General features: G+C 47.6%; 1 protein-coding gene across 1 annotated transcript; it reads right to left on the bottom strand.

Moving 5' to 3' along the window:
* Nucleotides 1–611: 611 nt before the first annotated feature.
* Nucleotides 612–25,819, bottom strand: ZNF541 (zinc finger protein 541). Its single transcript, XM_032613392.1, has 15 exons — nucleotides 25,513–25,819; nucleotides 20,728–20,971; nucleotides 17,207–19,067; nucleotides 15,406–15,464; nucleotides 15,040–15,199; nucleotides 14,709–14,882; nucleotides 13,518–13,842; nucleotides 7,865–7,928; nucleotides 7,107–7,249; nucleotides 6,600–6,703; nucleotides 5,290–5,365; nucleotides 4,648–4,736; nucleotides 1,256–1,396; nucleotides 892–1,073; nucleotides 612–774 (listed from the first exon to the last, which is right to left on the bottom strand). The coding sequence occupies exons 1-15, from the start codon at nucleotides 25,817–25,819 to the stop codon at nucleotides 612–614; spliced, it is 4,092 nt and encodes a 1,363-aa protein (XP_032469283.1).
* Between the last annotated feature and the right edge of the window lie 285 nt (nucleotides 25,820–26,104).

The following is a 26,104-nucleotide window of genomic DNA, read 5'->3' as shown; positions in this document are numbered from 1 at the left end:
CTCAGTTTACTCGTCACTGTGGCTTCTGGGAGGGGCAGGGGCTCAAAAGCCTTTGCTGGATCAACAGGCAGGGAAGCCATAAGACAGCTGCTTAAGAACCCAATTTAATAAGATTTACAAGTCGACAGTACAAAAAAAACAATGTACAAGTCATGGCAAGACTAGGGACAGAATTCGAAGGCACAGAAACCCCCGGTAAGGGGCCCCAACACGGTGAAGATCTGAAGGTATTTCCCACTGATTCTCTACATCTTGGCCTTATCTAACAAATGTAACCAAAGCCTGAAACTGAGGCTAAGATTGAAGAACTACCCAGATCTAACCTTTCCCTCCCCAAGCCTCTCTGCTCTGGAAGGAGTGGAACTGAAAGAAGGTGAGAGACTATTAACCTAAAGAGAACAGAGCCTCTGGCACAGCTGACAGGGCCTTCACAGCGGTCAGATGACTGTGCGTCCCCTGCCTGCTCGTGGCCTAATGGCTTTCATGTCTGCAAGCTGGGCTGCCCGGTGGGGACAGTGACGGGGCCAGGGAGGCAGAGGGGTGCCTTGGAGTGGCTGAAGGAGACGTGACAGGGCTGGAGGTGCCCGTCCCAACTGGCTGCCCGCGCAGAATCACCGCTGCAGAGGGCTGATGCCAGCCCCTAGCTCGCCCTCCTCCCCCTCCTCCAGCTGGAAGGGCTCCACGGGCCACTTTGCCCTGACGATGGGCTCCACGTGGTCCTGAAGCCGGTGCCGCTTCATGTGGGCATTTCGACTCTTGATCTTGTCAAACACCCTGAGGAGGCACCAGAGGACACAGGGGTCAGAGCAGGGGGAGGCGGGTAGCCCTGAGGGGGGGACCCCAGCGGGCTGAGGGCAGGCAGCGTGGGAGCATCTAGGGAAAGGGCGGTACCTCTCACACTCCCGGCAGGGAAAGAAGCCTTGGCCCTCCCTGCTCCCCGGCAGCTCAGGGGTCCGTTTCGAGCTGGCATTTGGGCTGGAGTTGAGGGTGGACTCCCTCCTGCAACTCTCAGTCTTTGTCTTTAATTCGGGGATTGGACGGTGGCGGGGTCTATCCCGAGGGCTACGAGTGACCTGCAGAGGGGGCAGACATGATGAAAGGGTGCTGACCGCCCTGCCGCCCTTCTAAGGGAGAAGCAGGTGTCCAGAGCACAAACGTCGTGGGGTGCAACCCCCCCACCCCCGCCCATCTTGGATGGGCACTGGGCATCCAGATCCGCACTGAACTCCAGAAGCCCTACCCCGAGACCCTCTACCTTCGCTTCGGTCCTGTCTGCTTCATCCGGCTCTCTCTTGGCCCTCTTTTCCGGCACTGGGGCTCGGCCGCAGTCAGACTTCATCATTTTTTTCCAGATGTAGTAATATTCAACACACTGGGCTACAGTTTTTGTCTGGACCTAGTGGAGGAAGACAGAAGCCGGCTAAGGACAGTGCCTCAGGAGCAGCAGTGAGTATGGCCTTGACGCCCTAAATCCCCTCCCCATGGGGCCAGCTGCCACGTTTTGAAAGCCCTCCTGAAACATCTCTCCCCTACGGCTTGGTATGCTCCTCTGCTACAGGGGACAGAGAATCACAAAGTCCTCCCGGGGATGAAGGAGTTCAGAGAGAAGCCACCAGAGTCAACACCACCTAAGCTCTGCACGCTCTGAGCAACAAGGCTGGCCCAGGAGCGCTTCTCTCCAGGAACACGCACACAGAGGTCCACGCGAGGACGCCCACTGTGACATCATGTGGAGCCACATGTCTGCCGACTGGGACTAATTAAAGCAGAGTGTCCTTACGTGGTGGATACCTCATAGCCTTACGCGACAGCTGGGCAGAGCCCTCCAAAAAACTGAAGAGGAAGGAATACTTCGCAACTCATTCCTTAAGTTCAGCATTTCTCTGACACCAAAGCCAGACAAAGATATTACAAGGAAAGAAAGCTACAGACCAATGTCCCTCATGAACATAGATGAAAAATTTTAAACAAAACTTTAGCGAATAGAATCCAACTCTCTCTCTCTATATATAAAGGACAATATACCATGACTAAGTGGAGCTCATCCCAGAAATGTGAGGTTGGTTTAACAATCTAAAATCAATGTAATTCATCATATTAAACTTAAAAAAGAGAAATCATATGAGCATCTTGACAGGTGCAGAAAAAGCATTTGATACAATCCAATGTCCATTGCTGATGTAAAATCTCAGCAAAATAGGAATAGAAGGAACTTCTCTTCAACCTGATAAATGATACCTACAAAATCCCTACAGCTAACGGTGGAGTGGTTTTCCCTCAAATATCATGAACAAGACAAGGATTTCCACTCTTACCACTTCTACTCAATACTGTACTGGTGGTTCTAGAGTGCAACAAGGCAAGAAAAAAAGTAAAGGCATCCAGGTTGGAAAGGAAGAAATAAAAGTGTCTTTATTTGCAGATGATATGACTGTCTCTGTAGAAAATCCAGTGGAATCCACAAAAAAGTTACCAAAACTAGTAAGTTAGCTTGGCAACACTTCAGAACACAAGATCCATATAAAAATCAATTTTATTTCTATACATACTAGCAACAAACCATTGGAAACTGAAATAAAAAAGAACTCTTTATAACATCATAAAAAACAGAAGTACTTAGGAATAAATCTGACAAAAAATATGCAACAACTGTACACTATAAACTTTAAAACATTGCTGAAAAATTAAAGATTTAGATAGAGAGATATACCGTGTCCACGAGTCAGAAGACTCAATATTGTTAAGATATCAACTCTCCCCAGTTGACCTATAGAGTCAAAAACAGTACCAATCAAGTTCCTGGCAGGAATTTTAATTTTGAAATTGACAAGTTATTTCTAAAATTCATAGGGAAATAAAAAGGATCTAGAGTACAAAAAATAACTTTGAAAAAGAATAACAAAGTGGAAGGACTAACATTTTCTGATTTCAAGACTTAGAATAAAGCTACAGTAATAAAGACAGTATGGGAAGAACTTAATAAAAGACAAACAGATCAATGGAACAGAATACAGAGCCCAGAAGTAGATGCATATATATGTGGCCAACTGATATTTAACAAAGGTACAAAAGCAACTGAGTGGAGAAAGTATGATCTTTCCAACAAAAGGTATTGGAACAATAAATATCCATATGCAAAAAATGAACTCACCTCGTACCCCATACAAAAATAAACTTAAAATGGATCATAAATCTAGAAATAAAACCTAAAACTATAAAACCTCCAGAAGAAAACATAGGGGAAAATCTTTGTGACTTTGGGTTAGGCAAAGATTTCTTAGATACAACACGAGAAGCACAGTCTATAAAAGAGAAACTAATAAGTTATCCTTAATCAAAATTAAAAACTTTTCTTCAAAAGACACTGTTAGGAGACTGACAAATTGCATATTGGGAGAAAATATTTCCAAAGCATATATCTGGATAAAGGACTGGTGTTCAGAACAAAATAAGAACTCCTACAACTCAATAAAAACAGTCACTCCAATAAAAACATAGGCAAAAGATATGAACACACAGCTCACCAGAGAAGGTGCACATATAGCAAAAAAACACAAAGATGCTCAGCATCATTAGTCATTAGAAAAATGGGAGTCAGATGCTACTGTACACTCATTAGAATGGCTAAAATTAAAGAGACTGAGCATACCAAGTGTTGACGAGGGTGTGGAGCAACTGAACCTTTCACAACCTGCTGGTGGGAATGGGAAGTGGTATAGCCACTTTGGAAAACAGTTTGGCAGTTTCTTAAAAAGTTAAACATACATCTACTATAAGTTACCCTCATTACCCTCCTAGGTATTTATAATCCCACCCTCATCCCCGCAAAAAAAAAAAGAACCCAGTACATGTCTGTACAAAGACTTGTACGTGAATGTTCAGAGCAACTTTATGTGTAGTCATCAGTAACTGGAAACCGCCAACAGGTGGATGGTTAAATGAACGGTGGTCCGTCCATACAATGGTATACTCCTCAGCAATAAAGGGATGAACTATGGGTACACACGACAACATGGATGAATCTCAAAATCATTATGTTGAGTGTAAGAAGCCAGACAAAGAAGATCACATGCTGTATGATTATTGCATTTATATAAACCTCTAGAAAATGCAAACTAATTTATAGTGACAGAAAGTAGACAAGAGTTGACTAGGGACCCGGGTGGCAGGAAGGAAGGGTTGCAAAGGGGCAGGAGGGAACTTTTGGGGGTGACAGATATTTTCATTATCTTGATCATGGTGATGGTCTTACAAGTGTATAAATATGTCAAAAACATTAAATCTTACACTTTATGTGCAATTTTGCGTACATCAAGTTAAAAAAAAGAGCAAAATAATCGGCAGGATATTAAATATATGATCTCATCCTTTTTTGAGAAAGTGCATACAGGTGTGTAAAATCCATATGGGCAGTAAATGCCTGTCAGGTTATCAATCAGAAGTAGGATTGTGGGGAGGGGCCTGGAGGGCTTTATTTTGAACATGGGATTCATTTCTGTACTGTTTGGGGTTGTTCAAAGCAATGGCATTTTAGTTGTCAACTGTTTACAGCATGAGCAGAGTATCGCCCCTGACAGGCCCTGCAGTTTTAGCGCCTCGGCCGTGTGAGGGAGCCTTGTCTACACCAGCCTGCCATGTTCGCCTTACCGTCTTGTGTATCAAGTAGAAGTCCTTCTTGTGGGCACAGAACGCCTTCTTAAAGAGCCTCTTCTCTGTGGAGGTCCAGATGTCCGAACCTATTGGAGAAACAGCCAAGAGGAGGAAGGATGTTTCTCCTTCTGGGACCGCAGCCACGGCTGAAGTGCAGACTCCCCTCCTTTTTCAGGCCACCGAGCGCCAATTATATGCCAAGATTTCTGCTAAGCCCCTTACTTGCTTTACCTCACACAATCCTCACAAAAACCGTAGCAGGTAGGGGCTATGACCTTCCCCACTTGACGGGTGCAGCAACTTGAGGCTTCCGCTGGTTAAGAGACTTGCCAAGTGCAGGCGTGGGCCCCAGATTGCCTGACTCCAGGGCTGGCGTGCTCAGCTGCGGAACCTGAGCCGCCCCAACCTGGCACCCCCCTTCTGGCCAGGCAGAGCTCATGAGGGAACCAGTGGAAAGGGGAAGGTTGGATCCAACTAGAGAACAGCACCCACCGAGTCCCCCAGAGAGGATGGGCCCTTCTGGGAGGGCAGGTGCAGGCCCCAAGAGAACTCCTGGAGGCAGAGCTTGCCATGGAAACTGACTGGCTCGCAGGGGCCTCAGCCAGGCCAAAACCACGCGGGCAGCCACGCTCCAGTTACCTGTGTAGTGATAGTCGGCGAGAGGGTGAGTCGGTGGCTTCTGGGGTCCTTTCAGTAAGAGGGTCTCCAGGGCAACCTGGAACGAGAGGAGTGGCGGGCAACTCTCTGAGGGAGGGAAGGTGAGGTAGATGCCCGCCTTCATTCTTTCATTCATTCAGAAAATATGTGCAGCTCTCCCCAAAGCCACCCCTACCCCAGGGCGACTCAAAGTGTGGTCGGTCTGTGGACTGGCCACCAGCTGTGAACCACTTGGGACACATTGCCTACAGCACTAAGCGTACTGTTGTGTGCAGCGGACGTTACCTTTTTCATAGCAAGATTTACTTGAAGGAAACAGTGTGTGGACTTATTCTGGCACAAGCTCCTTATTTCTTCAAGGAGCAGCATTTGGAGTGGCACTGCCCCTGCCCTACCCCATTTTATGGTCCTCATAGCACTAAGCATTATCTATCACTTTTAAAAAATGTATTTCATGTGTTCACTCTCCTAAAATGTAAGCCCTGCAAAGAGAGGGCATCTGTCTTGCTCAACAGCATAACCCCGGTCAGGACCAGCTATGCAATTTGCAGCACCCAGCGCGAAGTGGAGACACGGGGCCCTGTGTTCAAAAACGATTAAGAATTTCAAGATGGAGGCAGCAGAGCATTACACGCAGAACGGGCCCCTGAGCTGGCCCCAGCCTGATACCATGACACCACCAGGTATCAGGAGGACCCAGTAAATATGTGCTGATTGCTCTGCTGAGCACCCACCACGTGCCAGCCACTGCATCTCAGCTTGAGAAAAAGCACCATAGAGCCCTGACTCTTGGGTCTCCAACTCGGGTGACGTGACTTCTTCTCCCACTACACAGAGTTGGACTTCTTTCTTTGCTAAACTTCAGGATCGTGAGGAGGGTCCTTGGAGGAGGCAGAGGCATTTCTGTTGCATCAGAGGTTTTCATACACCATTTTTAATCAAAAAGTTAAAGTTCAGTAAATAAACCAGATTAATGCAGGCCCTGAGTTGCTTCTGCTAGGCACCCCGTCCCCAGTGCCGCTGAGATGAGCTAACGCTGGAGGAACCCTGGTGCTCTGCTGTCACCCCAGATAAACAACTGATTGAGCCCGTGTGTGTGCATTTCCCCTACATTCACAAGGACACCACCAGTCCCAAAGCGACCAGGGAGAAGGGTGGGTGGCCAGCCTTTGGTTCTCGTGAGCTGCAAAGCCCCAAGTAGAAGGCACGTGTCTTGCGCCTAGAGCCCCTGGCCCTAAGAGAGCAGGGAGCTTCCCACAGCTCCTCTGAGCCCACCCTCGCCTACACCTCACCTGGATGTTGCCCTGGGCTTCATGCAGGCAGTGCAGAGCGAGCTCCAGGTTGGTGCCCCCGCCCGGCATCACGCTGGAGCAGGCCACGTTGCAGAGCTCGGTCACTGTTTCCAGCAGGCAGCCCGGCAGCGGGAAGGACAGGAGACACAGAGGGTCAGCAAGTGCCAGAGAGGAAACCTCCCCGACAGCACAGAGGGCGCGGGGGGCCCTGTCACCATCTCCCTCACCTCTCTGTTAAAAGCAGGCTGAGGGAAGGAGGGACAAGGAGGACGGGCAGAAACCCTGCTCCTGGCACCTGCTCTCGATGGCCTGGCCAGCTACTGGGTGAGAGGAGAGGTGGCGCAAGGGACTGCAGCACAGCAAAGCAGTACTGCACCGAAGGCCAGCTCTGCCCACCCCACCGCCGCCCGGGGGTCACTGCTTCTTGGTCAAGGTGAGAACTGGGAGGAGAAACCCCTTGGAGATGGAGGAGGGCCCTTGGGAACCTGGCCTGGAAGTCTCAGCCACCTCTATCCTGCGTTTCTGGGTTGGTCATCACATCTCCCCATGGCTTCCAGACCAGAGAAGCTACATGCTCGTCACTTGCAGCCAATGATCTGTCCTGGAGCTCTGGGATCTCAGCCTGAAACCGGCTTCCAATGTTGATGTGTCTGAAATGAGGCCACACACACGGACATACAAGACATATGTGTGTGACCAAGATGGGAAATAAAAGAGAGATGTGCGGTGAGCCCTGCTCTCAGGCCACAGCCCTGCTCTGTGGAACGCTTCGGCCATCTCTCAGACACCGGGAGTGCCCATCACCCCAATAGACGCGCACAGGTATTCCACAGACCTCTTGCGGGATACTCTCTTCCTTCCTCCAGTTCGCTTCATTGCCAGATTTCTGGCCTCAGGCGTTTGGGGTAGGACAGAGGAGGTATGTGCTGATACCTGGTCTGCTTCTACATCCAAGGTAACATCCATCTAGCCACAGTACATGGCTATAAAAGAGTATCTCATTGTGACATCACCAATGCTACCTAGAACCCCAGGGTGCTGGGCATTCTGTCCACAGAGATCCAACTATGGTATGTCTGGACAGAAGGAATATTGGAGAAACACCTGGAAAAATCCACCACTTCTCTCCTAGAGAGGCTCTGGATGTAGACCTGACTTTCCCGTGATGAAGGCTCCCTTGGGAAAAACCGACGCTGGAATGCAAGGAGGGTAAAAGCATCCCCACTTTGGAAGGACCCTCAGGTTCTAAGTCTGTTCCAACTCACGGTTCAGTGCTGATCTTGGTGTTGTCCTTCACCACACAGATGCCAAAAGAGCCGTCCACGTGATCTGGAAAACACCCAAAGAAGAGCCTCAAGAGGACTGGCTAGAACTGCCCCACGAGGCCCTTTCTGCCTGCCTTTCCAGAGCAGCTAAAAGCAGGCTCTTCAAGATTGCATGGTATACACATACTACTGTATATAGAATAGATCATCAACAAGGACCTACTGTATAGCACAGGGAACTCTACTCAATGCTCTGTAAGAACCTATATGGGAAAAGAATCTAAAAAAGAATAGATATGTGACTATGTATAACGAAATCACTTTGCTGTATACCTGAAACTAACACAACATTGTAAATCAACTATACTCCAATATAAAATTAAAAATTAGGAAAAAATAGATTGCATGGTATGGAGTTTCCTCAAAAGTTAAAAGTAGAACCAGCATATCCTGCAGCAAACCCACTTCTGGGTATTCATCCAAGAGAACCACAGTCAAGACCTCAGAAGGATATCTGCACTCCCATGTTCACTCCAGCACTATTCACAATAGCCAAGATGTGGAGACAACCTAAATGTCCATTGACAGATGAGCACGTAAAGGAAATGTGACATAAACATACAATGAAATACCAATTAGCCTTAAAAAAAGGAAATTCTGCAATATGCAACAACATGGATGACCACTGAGGACATTATACTAAGGGAAACAAGCCAGTCACAGAAAGAGAAATACTGCGTGACTCCACTTATATAACGTATCTAAAGTAGTTGAATTCACATCGATATAATCAAAGAGTGGAATAGGGGTAACCAGGGGTTGGGGGAGTGGGAAATGGGAGGTTACTCATCAATGGGCATAAAGTTTCAATTAAGCAAGCTCTAGAAATCTGCTGTATAACATTGTACCTATAGTCAACAATACTGTACTGCACACTTAAATATTTGTTAAAAGGGTAGATCTCAGGTTAACTGTTCACATCACAATAAAATAAAATAAAAAGATTGCATGGAAGGGGGATAAGACTTCTGAAAAAGTAGAGTAAGGAACTCGGCAAGACAACAAATTTACTGATGAAAATCATTAAAAAAAAAAAAAAAAGAACAGTAAGCTAAAGTCTCTGCAAGTTGTCCTAAAGGCATACAGCATTTTAAGAAATACTCATTCAGGAAAATCTACTAAACCTTGGTAAGATCAGTGAGAGTCTGTGTCACTGGAGCCATGGCCCACTCCCTCACCCACCTAGCCCCCAGCTCTTTGTAATGGAAGTTCTACCCAGGTAGGTGCAGCCAAGGAGATGGGGGCTTCTTCTTCCCCCGGCTCCCATGCTTAAAGAATTAAAGTAAGATAAAATAAAAATTTCTCATCAAAGAGAAAATGCCATTAAGAGATGGAAATTATTTTTTAAAAAGAAACAAACGTGGACTTCCCTGGCGGTCCAGTGGTTAAGACTCCACGCTTCCACGGCAGGGGGCACGGGTTCGATCCCTAGTCGAGGAACTAAGATCCTGAATGCTGTGCGATGCAGCCAAAAAAAAAAAAAGAACCAAATGGAAATAATTCTGGGATTAAAAAAGTACAATAACCAAAATAAGGCTCAAGAGTAGATCTGAGCTGGCAGAAGAAACGAACAGCAAACCTGAAGCTAGAACAATGGAGACTATGAAATCTGAAGAACAGAGAGAAAAAAATGTAGGAAAGTGAAGAGAGCCTCAGAGAAATGTGAGATGTCATTAAATGCAACAATATATATGTAGTGGGAGTACCAGAAAGAGGGGAGAAAGGGACAGAATATTTAAAGTATTAATGGCTGAAAATTTCCCAAATTTGATGAAAAACAGTATGTATATCCAGCAAACTCTATAAACTCCAAGAAAGATTAAACACAAAGAGCTCTACATCCAGACATAACATAGGCAAAATGTTGAAAGCAAAAATAAAGACAAGATCTTGAAAGTAAAAAGGGAAAAACAATTTGTTACATACAAGGGCACTACAGTAAGATTAACAGCTAACTTCTTAACAGAAACGATGTAGGTCACAAGGCAATGGGATAATATATTCAAATTACTGAAAGTAAAAAAGGGTCAACCAAGTATCTTATATTCAGCAAATTATCTTTCAAAAATGAAGGTAAAATAAAGACAGTCCCAGATAAATAAAAACTGAGAATATCTGTTGCCGGCAGACCTGTCTTACAAGAAATATTAAAGGTGAAATATTATTCAGCCGCAAAAAGGAACAAAGTACTGATACATACTGCAACATGGATGAAACCTAAAAACATCATGCTAACTAAAAGGAGGCATTCATAAAGGACCACATACTGTATGATTCCACTCATATGAAATATGCAAAATAGCCAAATCGATAGAGACAAAGTAGATTAGTCGTTACCCACGGCTGGGGGTGAGGAGGATGGAAAGGAGGGACTGCTAATAAGTACAGGGCTTCTTTTGGGGATGATGAAAATTTCTGAAAACTGATGGTAGTGATGGTTGCACAGCTCTGTGAATATACTAAAAACCATTAAATTATATACTTTAAAGGGATGAATTGTATGGTATGTGAATTATATATCCCTAATAAAAATAAATACTAAAGAAAGTTCTTCAGATTGAAAGCAAATGACATCAGATGGTAACTTGAATTCAAACCAAAAAAAAAAAAAAGCGAAGCGCTAGTAAATCTGGGTAACTATAAAAATCAGTATGATTGCATATTTCTTTTCTTAAGTGCCTTAAAAAACAACTGCATAAAACAATATGTATTGTGGGCCTGTAACATATAGAAATATAATATATGTGACAGTAACTGCACAAGGAGCACAGCTGCATTGGAGTAAAGGAATATCACCTCAGACAGTAACTCCACAAGAATAAATGAAGAGATCAGAAATGGTAAATAAGAAGGTTAATATAACAACCTCTATAAATCATGCTTGCTTTCCTTTATTCTCTCAGGTTTTTACACGAAATAAAATTATATAAAGTAGTAAACATGACCAGTAAGGTATTACTGGGTCTCTCACATATATAATAGCAAAAGAGTTAGAAGGAATAGAGCTAGATAGGAGCAGTGTTTCTATATTTCATTGTTAATGAGTTATTACACATCCTAACAGATTCTGATAAGACATATATTTTAAGTCCTAGAGCAACCACTAAGAAATGACTAAGAAAAAGTGAAAAATTAAGGAATTAAAATATTACACTAGAAAATACTCACTTAATACCAAAGAAAGCAGGAAAGGAGGAACAGAGGGAGAAAAAGACATGTAACATATAGAAAATAAAAAGCAAAATGGCAGATGTAAATCCAACCATATCAATATAACATTAAACAAGAATGGATTAAACAAACCAATCAAAACGCAGAGTTTGTAAGACTGGATAAAAAAAACACATGATCCAACTAATGGTGTCTATAGGTAACATGCTTTATTTTCAAAGACACAGATAGGCTGAAAGTAAAAGAAGAGAAAAATATATACCAAGCAAACAACAACCATAAAAGAGAATGGAATGGCTATACTAATGTCAGGCACACTAGACTTTAAAACAAAAAATATTACTAGAGATAATGATAAAATTATTGTAATAATGTCAAATGATATCACAATCACATCATAATAATAAAAGGTAAAGCCATAAGGAAGATGTGACAATTACAAACATATACACACCTAAAAACAGAGCCCCAAAATACACGAAGCAACAAACGACAGAACTGAAGGATGAAATAAACCATTAAAAAATAATAGTTGGAGATTTCAATACTTTCAACAGTGGATAGGGCAACTAGGCAGAAGATGAACAAGGAAATTGAAACTAACTAGACAAAACAGACAAAATACAGCATTCCACCAAACATCAGTAGAATACATTCTTCTCAAATTCACATGGAACATTCTTCAAGACAGACCGTATTCTAGCCCATATAACATGCCTCAATAAATTTTAGATTTTAAAATAAATTTAAGGGAATTCCCTGGCGGTCCAGTCGTTAGGACTCCATGCTTCCACTGCAGGGGGCATGGGTTTGGTCCCTGGTGGGGGAACGGAAATCCTGCAAACCGCACAGCACAGCCAAAAAAATAAAAATAAATTGAATAAATTAAATTTAAAAAGAAACAAAGTATGTTCTCTGACCACAAGAGAATTAGATTACAAATCAATAAAAGGCAGCAATTTGGAAAATTCACAAATATGTGAAAATTAAGCAATACATTCCTTAATAATCAGTGTATTAAACAAGAAGTGGAATGATAAATTAGAAAAGACTTTAGCTGAATGAATATAAAAACACAACATACTAAAACTTACAAAATGTAGCTAAAGCAATGTTCAGAAGGAAATCTATAGCTGTAAAATGTCTGTATTAAAAAAGAAGAAAAATCTCAAATCATTTATGGTCAACTGATTTTCCATAAAGGTACCAAGACAGGGTTTCCCTGGTGGTGCAGTGGTTGAGAGTCTGCCTGCCGATGTAGGGGACGCGGGTTCGTGCCCTGGTCCGGGAAGATCCCACATGCCGCGGAGCGGCTGCGCCCGTGAGCCATGGCCGCTGAGCCTGCGCCTCTGGAGCCTGTGCTCCGCAACGGGAGAGGCCACAACAGTGAGAGGCCCGCGTACCGCAAAACAAACAAACAAACAAAATAAAACCCCACAATGAGCTACCACTTTACACCCACTAGGATGGTTATAATAAAAAAGACAGATAAGAAGTGTTAGCAAGGATGTGGAGAAACTGGAACTTTCATACAATGCTGGTGGAAATTTAAAATGACCCGGCCATTTTGGAAAACAGTCTGGCAGTTCCTTAAACGGTTAAACATAGTTACCCTTTGACCCAGCAATTCCACTCTGAGGTATATACCCAAGAGAAATGAGGACTTATGTCCAACAAAAACTTATACATAAATGTTCTTGACAGCACTATTTGCAATAGCCAAGGGACGAAAACAACCCAAATGCTCGTCAACTGATGAATGGATAAATAAAATGTCGTCTATCCAGAGAATGGAATATCATTCATCCATGAAAAGAAATGAAGCACTGATGCATACTACAACATGGATGAACCTTGAAAACATTATTCTAAGTGAACAAACTAGACACAGAATATCACATATTGTACGATTCCAATTATATGAAATGTCCAGAATAGGGAGACCCATAGAAAAAGTAGGTTGGTAGACTGGTGGTTGCCCAGGGCTGAGGAGTTGGGGGCTACAGGGCCTGTGTGTAACCGTTCGTGGATATAATCTTCTGGGGTGATGAAAATGCTCTAGAATTAGGTTGTGGGATGGGTGTACAATCCTAAGAATACACTAAAAAAAAACACTGTACACTTTAAATGGGTGATTCATATCGCGTGTGAATTATATCTCAATAAAGCTGTTTAAAAAATTACTCGAAAGGGCAGGCAGAAGGGTGGTTAGGCTAAATGGCGTCTATTTTCTTTCTGGCTACAAAATTATAAGCACCTAGAAGGCTGCTGGTCCCAGATGGTCCTGGGATAGTTCCGAACAGCAACGGGACCCCCAGACCAGACCCAGGCGTAGGCCAGAAAGAATGGCTGGACCAAATTCTACAGGGGGCGGGGGTCTGGCCCCCCGCAGGCCCGTCGTGGGGCGATCAACCTCACTCACCAAGCATGGCGCTGATGAGCCTGTCGGGACGGGCCTGAGCAGATGTGGAACAGAGAGTGTTGAAATACAGCCCAGAGCCCTCCCGGATGGGGCTGAGCATTGGGGGCGGCGTGTAGGGAGGGCACTGGGACAGTCCCTTCAGGAGGCGGTCCACCAGGAACACGGGTGAGCGCAGGCAGCTCTGGTGGCATCCTCCCGGGCCCGGCTCCCCAGACGTGGAGGGCGGAGGAGGGATAAGCAGTGCCTTGGGCCGGGGGAGCTTCTTCCGCTTCCTGTGTTGCCTGCTCTCCTTGCTGTCTCTCTCTTCCCCGTCCTTCTCCTGTCCCTGGAGAAGAAGAAACTTCAGAACCACAGGGGTCACCTGAGGCCACCGGCCCCAGAGCTCAGTCCTCAAGATGGCCTGAGAGTGGGAAAGGGTACTGACCAGCCAGACGCACACCCAGCATGGCCGTGCCCAGAGTCCTCAGCGCAGGAAGCCGGGCAGGGCCACCACGCCTGAGCCAGACTCCAGACCCTAAGCCGGGCGACATCTGACGCTGGAGCCTTCTCAGGCACCCACACCCCCCAAGGAGAGGCCCTCACTCAGACCATTTTGGAAACTCATGTCCGTTGTTAAAAGTGACTGGCACTTAAAGTGTGGGGGCCAGACGGATGCAACAGCATGACAAAAGGAAAACCTGTTCTCCTGAAAATGACAGCAGCTCCTGCGAGACAAACAGTGGGCTCCATGCACCCCGTCCCCGAGTCCAGCATGAACTTCTCCAGGTGGGGTCTTCCAGCACAGGCTGAAGAGACGATGGCTTGAGCTTGCTACACTCTCTCTTACCTCCACGCAATCTCCCCTCCTCTCTGCCCATCTTACCCCTCCTCATCCTCCAGCTCTCAGCTGCAACACCCGCTTCCTCAGGCAGGGTCTCTGGTGCCCCCGGGGCTCCCAAAGCTCCCTCTCCCAGCCCAGCCCGTTCTGGGTCGTCAGTGTCCGGGGATGGGTCTCTCTACTCCGCTGGGCTGGGAGCCCCAGGAGACGGGGGCAAGCCTGTTGTGGTCACTGCAGTGTCCCCAGCCCTGCCCAGCACAGGGCCAGACACAAAGGAAGTTCACTGGAGGTTGAATGGATGAATGAACACGCAAACCAAGCTCTTCTGGAGTCAGGATTTGGGGGCTTTTCTCACAACAGCTGGAAGGAAGTGCACCCACCTTGCTCCCCGGGGGATGGTTCGCTGGAGCCACAGGCACCGACACAGGGACCACCAAAGGGGCTGCGGTCATGTTGTCCAAGGACTTCCTGGCTCCCGGGGGACTCTGCCTGTCCCCCTCCGGCCTCAGCACCTGTCTTGGTGGCTTGCAAAACTCCATGCCACACACCTACACACAGAGAAGAGCCAGCCCTTTAAGAGACACAATAGGTAGGGAGCAAGGGGCCCCTCCAGAGCAGCAGAGCCCTGACTCCTGGCCCCCAGCCAGGCTCCCCGCAGGAGGACGGCTCCATCCTGAGATGAATGGCAGCTTCGCGCCCCTTTACCTGTGGCTCCTGCTTCCCTCGAGGTGACGGCCACTGGTCGCTGTGAAAACACATGTGGCTGCTCAGCCCTTTCTCTGTATAAAACATCTGGCTGCAATTCTTGCAGACGTAAGTGCTCCTTGGCTCTGCCCAGTCTGTGGGACCGCCATTGTGCTGGTTACTGTGGGGAAAAAAGGGAGAATGGGACTCCGTCCCCAAACACTGATCCTCTGACAGCTCTGGACGAACCCTAAGAAATGGAGATGATGCTCCCGATTCTCCGTGGCCTGGTGCTCGCCCCTTCAGGAGTGAAGCATCCAGAGCTCGCTCCCCCAGAGCCAGCACATCAAAGCCACCAGAGGACTCCCGAGGGGCTTCTGAACTTACCAGCCACCTGCCATGTTCTCCTCCTTCATCGGGTCGGGGAGCCGGTAGATATTTCCACCCTGAAGATGAAAATATATCTGAGCCAACATATCAGAAATGAGATGCAAGAGTGAAAACTATAAGACTTGGAAGAAAACACAGGTGTAATTCTTGGTGACCCTGGAGTAGGCAGTGGTTTCTTGGATGACTCCAAAACCAAACAAAAGACAGAACGTATTGGACTTCATCAAAACTTACAACTTCTGTGCTTCAAAGGACATCATCAAGAAGTGAAAAGACAGAATAAGAGAAAAAAGTTGCAAATCATGTATCTGATAAGGGATTATGTATATTTATGTATCTATAATACGTAATGAACTCTCACAGCTCAATAATAAAAACACAACCCAATTTAAAAATGGGCAAAGACTCTGAATAGACACTTATCCAAAGAGGATATACAAATGGCCAATAAACAAATTAAAAGATGCTCAGGATTATTAGCCATCGGGGAAATGCAAATTAAACCATAATAAGATTATCATTTCCCTCCCACTAAGGTGGCTGTAATAAAAAGAACCAACTGGACAATAACAAGTGTTGGTGAGGATGCAGAGAAACTGGAGGCCTCATACACTCTGGGTAGGAATATAAAACAGCACAGCTTTTTGAAAAGTCTGGCACTTCCTCAAATAGAATTACCCTATAGCCCAGCAATTCCCCTCCTCGGTATTTCCCAAGAGAAATGAAAACATATGTCTAAACAATAATCTTATCACAATGGACAAGAAGTGAAAACAACCCAAATATCTATCAGCTGATGAATGGATAAATAAAATATGGTGTATCCATACAATGGACAAATTACTTAGCAATAAAAAGGAATGAAGTTCTGATCCATGCTTCAACACAGATGAACTTTGAGACCATCCTGTTAAGTGAAAGAAGCAAAAGACACAAAAGGCCATGTAGCGTTATGATTCCAATCACGTGAAGGGTCCAGAATAGGCAAATCCATGGAGACAGAAGGTAGATTCATGCTTGCCAGGGGCTGGGAGGGATGGAGAGATTGCGGGTGACAACCAAGGGTGTGGGGTTTCTTTTTGCGGTGATGAAAGCGTTTTGGCAAAGAGTGGCGATGGGTGCATGGCCTTGTAAACATACTAAAAACCATTGGATGGTACACTTCAAAATGGTGAATTAGATGGTACGTGAATATTAAAGCTGTTAAAAAAAAAAAAAAAGAGGAGGAGGTAGCTGTGGTGTGACAGGAAGGATGCTGGACCTCGGAACATCACGAAGAGAAGTGGCCGAGCTCTCTGTGCCCAGGACCTCATGGGCACGATGTGGGAGGACCCAAGCTGCTCCACAAGGGCAGACTGGCGCCAGGCCTGCAGCAGGGGCCAAGTCGGACTTGTGGACCTGTGATTCACAACCAGAAAAGACACAGCATTTCACGTATGAATATCAAGGGCAAAGGAGCTCTGCCTTTACATTCTCAGAAGAAGTGAAGGAGGCAAATCCAAAAGGAAGCGAAAGGCAGAAAGAAAGCAAATAGAAAAAGTTTAGTGAAGAAACATGACACAAAGTGTCTCTGACAACTCTAAAGCCCTGTTCTGTTTTGTGTGTGTATGTTGCAGGGCGGAGGGTGATGGGAGGAACCATCACTTCTCTGGACCTTCATTCCCCCCTCTGTAAACAAACTGCATCTGAGGATTTTCTGAGGTCAAATACAGTGCCTGGACAAGTTAGAAACGCGGAAACAGGTAAGGACGAGACTCTGCCTCCTGCATGGTCAGGTCCCGTGAGAGGGCCCTGGTACCTGGATCCTGTTGAATATCGTCAGCTTGGACTTGGAGTCCCAGGGGGGATCCGTTGGAGGCCCGGCCGACGACGAGAAGGAAGCCATGGCTACCTGGCTTGGAGAAGCCGCACAGCGCATATCCATTTTCACCTTCTCCTTCCGGAAGCCTGAAAACCGCTGGGCCCTGGAGTTGCCAGAGGAGAGCCTGTAGCCTCCGCCCCGCGAGCAGGCTGGGCCCTTTTCACCTTTCGTGGCCCCGGAAGCCATGCCACTCTCAGCCTGGGCCTGCTTCCCTGGGAGGCGGGCTCTGGATGGCTCCTCCCCTCCTAACTGGGTCTGACGCAGGCCCCCGGGGGAGAAGATGTCCCCCAGGTCCAAGGTCCCTTTCGAGGATCTCAACTGCTTGGCCAGAGAGGAGATGTCTGGGTCCCCAGGGGGGTCCAGGGACGACGCTGTGAGGGCAGGTGGAGCGGCAGCCACTTTTGGTCTTCCCTTTGTATCCTGGCTCACGCTGCTGGGGGAGGCCTCTGTGGGGAAAGCGGGTGTGGATTTTCTCCTGCAGGCTAGGGATCCCTCTGGCTCAGGGTTCACGGGGCCAGCATGGAGAGAGTCAACAGTGGGCGCCATAGGTGGGGGCTGCTGTGGCCATGGCCCCTGCAGTGACTTCAGGGCAACTTGCTTGCCGTCGGGCGTGGGAAGCTGGGAGGAGGCGGCGGTCACCTGGGTGTGGGAGAAGATCCGCTGGGACTTGGTGATCATCTGGAACACCTGCATCTGCTCGTGGCTCACCAGAGACTCCTGAGACTTCAGGAACAGCTGCCGCAAGAGCGGTGTGGCATCCGACGGGAGGCCGCTGGACTTCGGGCCGTCCTGGGGGCCAGACTCACCAGGGTTCTGCCACGAGAAGGAGTTGCAGTCAAACTTGCTCTTCTTGGAAGCCGAGGAGTCGTCTTCCCCGCTGGTGCTGGCATATCTGGGGTCACCCGAGGCTTCCTCCGGTGCCTTCAGGAGCGTGTGAGGGAAGGGTGGCGTGTCCTCCGGACTGGGTGAGGGTTCCCCCGCAGGGGAGTCACTGCTGAGCCTGGGGCCAGGCTCGGAGCCCTCCTGGGACAGCACTGCAGAGGGCTTGTGGACAACAAACATACTGTTTCCTTTGCTCTTAGGGCAGCCCGACAGGTTTCGGAGCCACTGGAAACTGTGGCTTAATGGCTGGGAACTGGTGGGGACAGTCTGGCCACGGAACAGAGGCAGGCAGGTGGGCAGGGGAGCGCCCTCGGGCCAGCCCTCCAGGGATGATGGGGGCTCGAGCAGCGGCAGCTCCGGCTCGGCTGGGTCAGGGCCGCTGTTCTCCGCTGCCCGCGAGTGGACGGCTGTTAACACGTCCGTCGCAGGCTCCTTCCGTGGGGGCCGGGGCTCCTCGGGAACCTCAGTGCCCAGGGCTCCTGGGGCCGCCGGGGTGCTGGCTGGGCCGCAGAAGGAGGACCCTGACGAGGGCAGGCAGGAACAGGCCGCGTTCCTCCCTTCGCCGCTGTCTGCAGGCCCTCCCGGGGCTGGCCCGGAAGGAGGGATCTTCTGCTGGACGATGCTGCTCATGATACAGCGCAGGAGGTCTCGGTTGGGCAACAGGGAGCTGGCGGATGGGGCTTCCGGGGGCACCAGGGACCACAGGCTTGCGGGTGCGGGCTGGCTGGCCACCTCGTGCGCGTGGGGTGAGTTCCTGCAGGCCTCCTCCTCCGGGGGGGCCTCCTTGAGGATGCACAGGCCGTGCTGGACCTCGTAGTGCCGGCGCAGGGAGCGGTAGTCGCAGTAGCTCTTGCTGCAGCCCTGCTCAGTGCACACAAAGGGCTTGGTCTTCTGGTGGGTGAGCATGTGCCCCGTCCTGGAATCACATGAGGAGGAAGTTAGCGGGTGTCTCGGCGTGGGTCACCCACTGCAGGAACCCAGGCGTGTCCCCAGGGGGCAGCAGCATCGCAACTCAGAAACTGTGCTCAGACCCCATGAGGAAAGACCCCTGCTACAGTCAAAGCCATCTGGAAGGGGGAGCTCTTTACCTCACCCTTAAGCAAACCCCTAATCTGAGATTTAAAAAAATCAGTGGGAGCCAAGTCAGAGTTCCCCAAAGTGGGTTCCTAAGGAACACTAGTCTCCAGAGTTGCTCCCTGAGGACTTGGGCTCAGCTGGCAAATAAGTTTTGAAAAAACACTGTTTACTTCTTGTAGGTTCATAGTAGCAAACTGAAAAGCCACAGAGTAGATAAAGAGATATCTGTTTAAATTTCCATGTCTCTCAAACTTATTTGCCCACAAAACCATCTTTTTAAATAGCCCCTTTTAGCATCCCCAAGAACCAGAGAACCAGAGTTCTGAGAACGCACTTGAGGAAATGCTAACTTGGGGATGATCCTTCCTTGAACAAAGGAGTCTTTGCCTTCCCATAGGATTCCTCTAGACAGCTACCTGGGAGCCCCACAGCAAAAAAAAAAAAAAAAAAAAAAAGCCAAATTTGCCTATAATTTCTGCAAATATAAAAGAATGCAAGTATGTTATTATATTTACATCATACTTATATCTACATTAATATATTATAAATATAAACAAATGGGTAAGTCACCCTCTGGGTTCCCAACAATCCTACTCCGGATGGTTCTAATCAACATGGCCCAATAAATAATAAAACCCTTTCCCAAATGTGGACCGTTGGCCTCCACCTGAGGGAAGCAGCAGAGAGGGGATCCGGAGACCCACTTCCTAGCCCCAACTGTTACCAGCTTGTGACAGGAGTAAATCATTTCCCATCCTTAATGGGGAGAGGGGAGAGGATAAAATGAAAGCAGGATTCATCGAAGCCCTCAGTAAAGGCTGAGCGACCTGTAAAAATGCAAGGGATCGTCCTCTCCCACTTACAAGTCTCTTGGTTTGAAAGTCTGTCTCTCTTCCCTCAGCAGCAAGGAAAGCTTATCATTTTTAAGACATGAAGAACAAACAGAATTCTGCTCCTAACTCTTATACTGAGCTTGCTTTTTAAAGTCAAGTTAAAAAAAAAAATCGAGTTAAAAAAAGGGGGAATTAAAAAAGGAAAAGAAAGAGTGAACACTCCATTGCCATGTTCTAGAAACAGGCATTTCAGAACCCCTCATGCCCTGGTGTTCTCCCAACATATATTCCTCATGGAGTGCATATCTGTCCTGCTCAGACACCTACCAGGGACTCTGAAAATTTCTCTACAGAGTTAGCCCAACTCCCTCCGTGACAAAATTGCCTCTGGAGTGTGTTTTTAAAGCACAAGAGTCCTGTCTGCAAATCGCAGCAGCGCTCTCCTCACTGGAGTGAATTTGGAGGCTGGGGAGGGCGGGCTGTCCGGGGCGGTGTAGGCCCTGCCCCCCCAAACACTGGCCGTGGGAGGAGCACAGGTCGCACACACCTGGGACACCCGACGGTGGGGGGCGGTGCAGGTGGATGGGAGGGGATGCAAAAGAACCAGGAACACGCCCAGCCCCCAGCAGCCCCCTAAAGAGACGTCCTGACCAGACTCCTACATACAGGTGGTCCTGACGCTTAAAGGCCTTGCTGCAGATTTTGCACACGTGTCTCCTTTCCTGGCTGTGCGTCAGGTAGTGCTTGCTGAGAGAACTGGCACTGCTGAACACCTTCCCACAGAGGCTGCATTCCAGGAGTGGGTTCTGAGGGGAACTGTGCTGCCGCTTTCCTTTCCTTGTGCTCCCAGACGTGGCCCTGCCTCCTTTGTCAGCCTCTTTGGGCACCTTGAGCACGCCTAGCCCCAGGTCTAGACAGAGGGAGAAAGCACAGGTTATGACATCCGGGGACATCGGAGTCCGGGTGGAAGCACTCTACCACCCTCGGACCAACTTCAGAAGCTGAGTCCAACTCAGGGAATTGGCCAAGAACCCCAACTTCAGCAGCTTCACTCGCAGAGACGACCAGGTTTAGCACCAGGTATGGGGGAGAAGGGACCCTGGTCAGGCCACCCCTCCAGGGCAGCACCCAATCTTGAAGCCACACTTGGGGCTAAGGGAAGGGACAGCAACAGTCTGAGCGCTTCCAGGACAGAGTGACACGACGGGCAGGGCTTCATGACGGTAACATCAACAGCACACTTGCAAGTGCAATCCAGAAATGTACAATGCAAAATCTTAGAAAAGTTTAAGTCTTTTTTCCCAGCCAATTCCACTCTGGGTTTTTTAATTAAGGAAATTAACGCAGATCTGTACAAATTAACGGAGATCTTGCAGTTAACTGCAAGTGAGTTAACTGCAGCATTGTTTTTCCTGGTGAAATGTGAGAAACCACCTAATAACTGACAGAAGGGCAGGTGGGTGACTGCATTCTGGTCTCAATGGTCTATGGCGCAGGCATTTAAGATAAAACTGTAGGAAAATATCCAATGACGTGAAAGGATGTTCACGCTGTACCACTAAGTGCTGTGCCACTAACAAGAGGACTGTTGAAAAACAGAATGATCTAGTCTTTAAAAGGGAAAAATAAATTTGAATAGAAACAAACAGAATGGGATTGATTGGTAGGATCATGGATCAACTTAATTTTCCTTTTCCTGTATATCTGAATTTTCCATGTTTCTGTACTCCTTGGGTAAATGATAAAAGGTATTTCCACGAATCACGTCATCAGAGGAACAGGTGAAGGGGCTGGGAATGTCCATGTGGGAGAGGGAGATGTCTTCAAGTAGCTGAAGGGCCAGGATGTGGAGGAGGGAGCAGATTGCTTCTGTCTTGCTACAAGGGGCAGAGCTAGATTTGATGAATAAAAGGTAAAGGGAGGGACTTCCCTGGTGGCGCAGTGATTAAGAGTCCGCCTGCCAATGCAAGGGACATGGGTTCGAGCCCTGGTCCAGGAAGATCCCAACGTGCCGCGGAGCAACTAAGCCCATGCGCCACAAGTACTGAGCCCGCGTGCCGCATCTACTGAAGCCAACGCGCCCAGAGCCCGTGCTCCGCAACAAGAGAAGCCACCTCAATGAGAAGTCCATGAACCGGAACGAAGAGTAGTCCCCGCTTGCTGCAACTAGAGAAAGCCCACATGCAGCAACGAAGACCAAACGCAGCCAAAAATAAATAAATTTATATTAAAAAGATGTACAAAAAGAAAAGTATAGGGAAGCTGATTTTAAATCACTAGAAACGTAAGGACAGTGGATACAAGAACTAAGAACTCTGCAGGCTTGCTGCTGTGTTCCCAGCTCCTGGGATTCCCATTCTTGTACTCGTAGGCACGCAGTAACTGTTGGATGGATGAATCATGGAAGATTTTTCTACCCCTTAAGATGGATTAGACTGCCTCACGCGATAGCAAGTTTAGAAACTGCCCTTCATCTAGGATGCAGCAGAGGCTGGACCCAAGAATCCAACAGGTCAGGGCGTGGATATTGCACCAAAGGACCCCAAATGCTAATTCTCTGTGGCTGAGATGTAGCTTGAGAGACACAGCAGAAAGGAACTTCGACTCTCATCCCAACTCTGTCTCTGGCCATTTGTCACTTAACCTGCCTGGTCTACATCTTCTTCATATGAAAAACTGCTGGGTCGAGGGGTCGAACGATTCTAACAATTTAAATGAGGGAAAATAGGACTCCCATGTGGGAAAGTCCTTGCCTTGCTAACTTACTTTTAAAATGCTCATTAGAGGACTTCCCTGGTGGCACAGTGGATAAGACTCCGCGCTCCCAATGCAGGGGGCCCGGGTTCGATCCCTGGTCAGGGAACTAGATCCCATATGCATGTGGCAACTAAGAGTTCGCATGCCACAACTAAGGAGCCCGCCTGCCGCAACTAACACCCAGTGCAACTAAATAAATAATTAATTCTTAAAAAAAAAAAAAGATGAGTATTTAAAATAAATTAAAAAAATAAAATAAAATGCTCATTAGGACTTCCCTGGTGGCGCAGTGGTTAAGAATCCGCCTGCCAATGCAGGGGACACGGGTTCGAGCCCTGGTCTGGGAAGATCCCACATGCCGTGAAGCAACTAAGCCCGTGCGCCACAACTACTGAGCCTGCGCTCTAGAGCCTGCGAGCCACAACTACTGAGCCTGTGTGCCACAACTACTGAAGCCCGTGCGCCTAGAGCCTGTGCTCTGCAACGAGAAGCCACCGCGATGAAGAGCCCGCGCACCGCAACAAAGAGTAGCCCCCGCTCGCCACAAATAGAGAAAGCCCGTGTGCAGCAGCGAAGACCCAATGCAGCCTAATAAATAAACAGAAGTTTTTCTCTAAAAATAAATAAATAAATAAAATGCTCATTAAAGCAACTGTTAAACTAGAGAACAAAATGTGGCTTCAAAAAAATTGGCAGGGGGCTTCCCTGGTGGCACAGTGGTTGGGAGTCCGCCTGCCCATGCAGGGGATGCGGGTTCGTGCCCCGGTCCGGGAAGATCCCACATGCCGCGGAGCGGCTGGGCCCGTGAGCCATGGCCGCTGAGCCTGCGCGTCCGGAGCCTGTGCTCCGCAGCGGGAGAGGCCACAACAGTGAGACGCCCGCGTACCGCAAAAAAAGGAAAAAAAAAAAATTGGCAGGGACACTGAAAAACAGGCACACTGAGTCACTGGCCCGGGAAGCCACTTGCTCTTCCCAGAAAGCGTGTGCACAAGCTCTAAAACTGTGTGAGTTCTCCGACCAGCAAGCCTACAGGGAGGAATATGTGCGAAGAACTCATCCAAGAGAAAACTTAATGGAAAAGTTATTCACAGATCCACTATAACAGTCTATCAGGCAAGAATATGGTCCGACAATACAATGGAATAACCATTACAATGACAACCGAATAGTCTACCTTCATATAAGAAAGCAGACACACTAAGTTTTAGAAACTTCAAATGAATTAGACACTTAATACATCTCTGCAAAACCATGTGTACCCTAGTGGCTTCACCTACGTTTTTTAAAAATCCACGTGTGGGAGCCATGGTGGGGATTTTTCTTGTTATCACTTTTCTTTATTTTCTAAGTTTTCTATATAAATATGTATTACTTTTCTAATTAAAAAATATATGCATATCCATTTGTATGAATCTGAATTTAAGTTAGAGAAGTGTAAAGAGTTAAAATTTAACGTTCAGTGGATTTTTTAAAATAAGGTAACCAAAAAAAAAAAATCCTCAAGTTTAAAACAAATTAGGAAAAATTGAACTAGATTAATGTTTTGTAACATTCGCTGGGGGGCACAGACCCATATGAAAATCTGGTGAAAAATCACACTTTCTCTGCCCAGCAAAACGCACACGTACTCACCCTAGCAGCATTTTTAGGTAATTTCTGTGGTTCAGGTTGAGAACCTTAATTACTGTAGCCAGGCCTCGCCCAGCATCTGCGATACCAAGGATGTCCTTGGTTTCTAGGATTTCACAGTTAGCCATGGTTCCAACACGGGGACAAGGCTAATGGCTTGTCTACATTGTGTGGAGTGCGGGCGTCAGTAGTTTTTCATTCTAGCGAGTATGCAGGACATTTCTTGAGCTGCTGATCCCAATTAACATTGACATTTGTTCTGCAGGGCTGTTCCGGATGTGGCCTTCCAAGCATGTGGTGTGATTATAAATATTAAAAAGCTCTTAGTCAACTCGTCTAAGCAACTTACCCAAGAACCCATGAAGTGGGTTAAAAACAAAAATCAAATTTATCCTATGGCGGAAGTCTTAAGGTAAACCAAAAGGTGATTTAACCAAGGTCTTTGAGTATTTCATTAGTTCTCCCTTTGCTCCTCCGCTGTGGAAGAGAAAGACTTAGAACTGCATCAATGGACTGTCGGAAGGTATTCTAACAGTGTTGGTAAAAACCACTACCATCTGTCCAGTGCTTCACAGCCTGCAAAGTGCTTTTACTTTCATTTCTTCTTTTGCTTCTTACTGCTGTCACTCTGGGGGGGAAGCAGAGTGGGTATTATTGTCCCCCACTTTACAGATGGAGACAGTGAGGCTTAGGTAGGTTAGACAACCAAGGAGCAGGTGGACAGGATACTGGGTCATCCTGGACATCTCAGAGGCGAAAGGAGCCTCTGAGATGTGGTGATGGATGGGAAAGTGTCCCATCAACTCAAAGGTCTGCCCACACCACACACGAGATTAGGATACCCCCAAACATCCAAGTTTCTCAACGTTATTCCCCAGGATCAGTGTTCAGTTTCCTTGACTAGGAAGTTGGGAACAATTTCCAAGTAGGAAAAAAGTGACTGTTCCCTATTCGCCCGTGGAAGAGAAAAATGTTCTTAACCATTCCGGGTACACGCAACCCCTCACCAGCCACAGGAACTCTCAAACAGCCCGCCAGGCCAGGGACCCGGGTGGACAGCCTCACCTTGTAGGGAAGTCTGCGATTCTGGATCTGCATACTCCTGCAGCAGCTTCGTGGAGTCACTGTCCTTCCCTGAATACACGGACGCGGCACCCAAGTTGTCCTCCAGCATCTCGCTGGGCGCGTCGGGCATCGGGAGGCTGGGGTCTAGGTCCAAGCAGCTCAGGCCGTCGTACAGCAGGTCTCGTGAGCCGGGCCCCAGATCCTGGTTGAGGGTGTCACTGCATTTGAGCGCCTGGCCCTCGGGAAACAAAGGGAGGTGCATCTCAGATGGAAGGGTGCCCTTGTCCCCCAGGCTGCACGGGTCCATGGCTCTCTGCTACCAGGTCTCGGCCAAGAGCTACTCTCTAGACAAGCAAGGCCGTGTAAGGAGTCAAGGAGGAGAGAGCTCTTGGTGGTGTTTAATTCCTGAGAATGAACAAGGAGAAATCACAATTATGAGATGGCAACATGCATGGTGGATAGAGCGTGGACTTGGAATTCAAACACACCTGTATGGGGGTTTGTTCTCGGCCACTTAATAGCCACATGACCTTGGGCAAGTCACTTAAGCTCCATGAGCCCTAGTTTCCTCATCTGTAAATTGAGCGTAAGA

This window comes from Phocoena sinus, chromosome 19 (genome assembly GCF_008692025.1).
Source record: "Phocoena sinus isolate mPhoSin1 chromosome 19, mPhoSin1.pri, whole genome shotgun sequence".
Classification (NCBI taxonomy): Eukaryota; Metazoa; Chordata; class Mammalia; order Artiodactyla; family Phocoenidae; genus Phocoena; species Phocoena sinus.
This window is presented reverse-complemented; position numbering and strand designations above follow the sequence as displayed.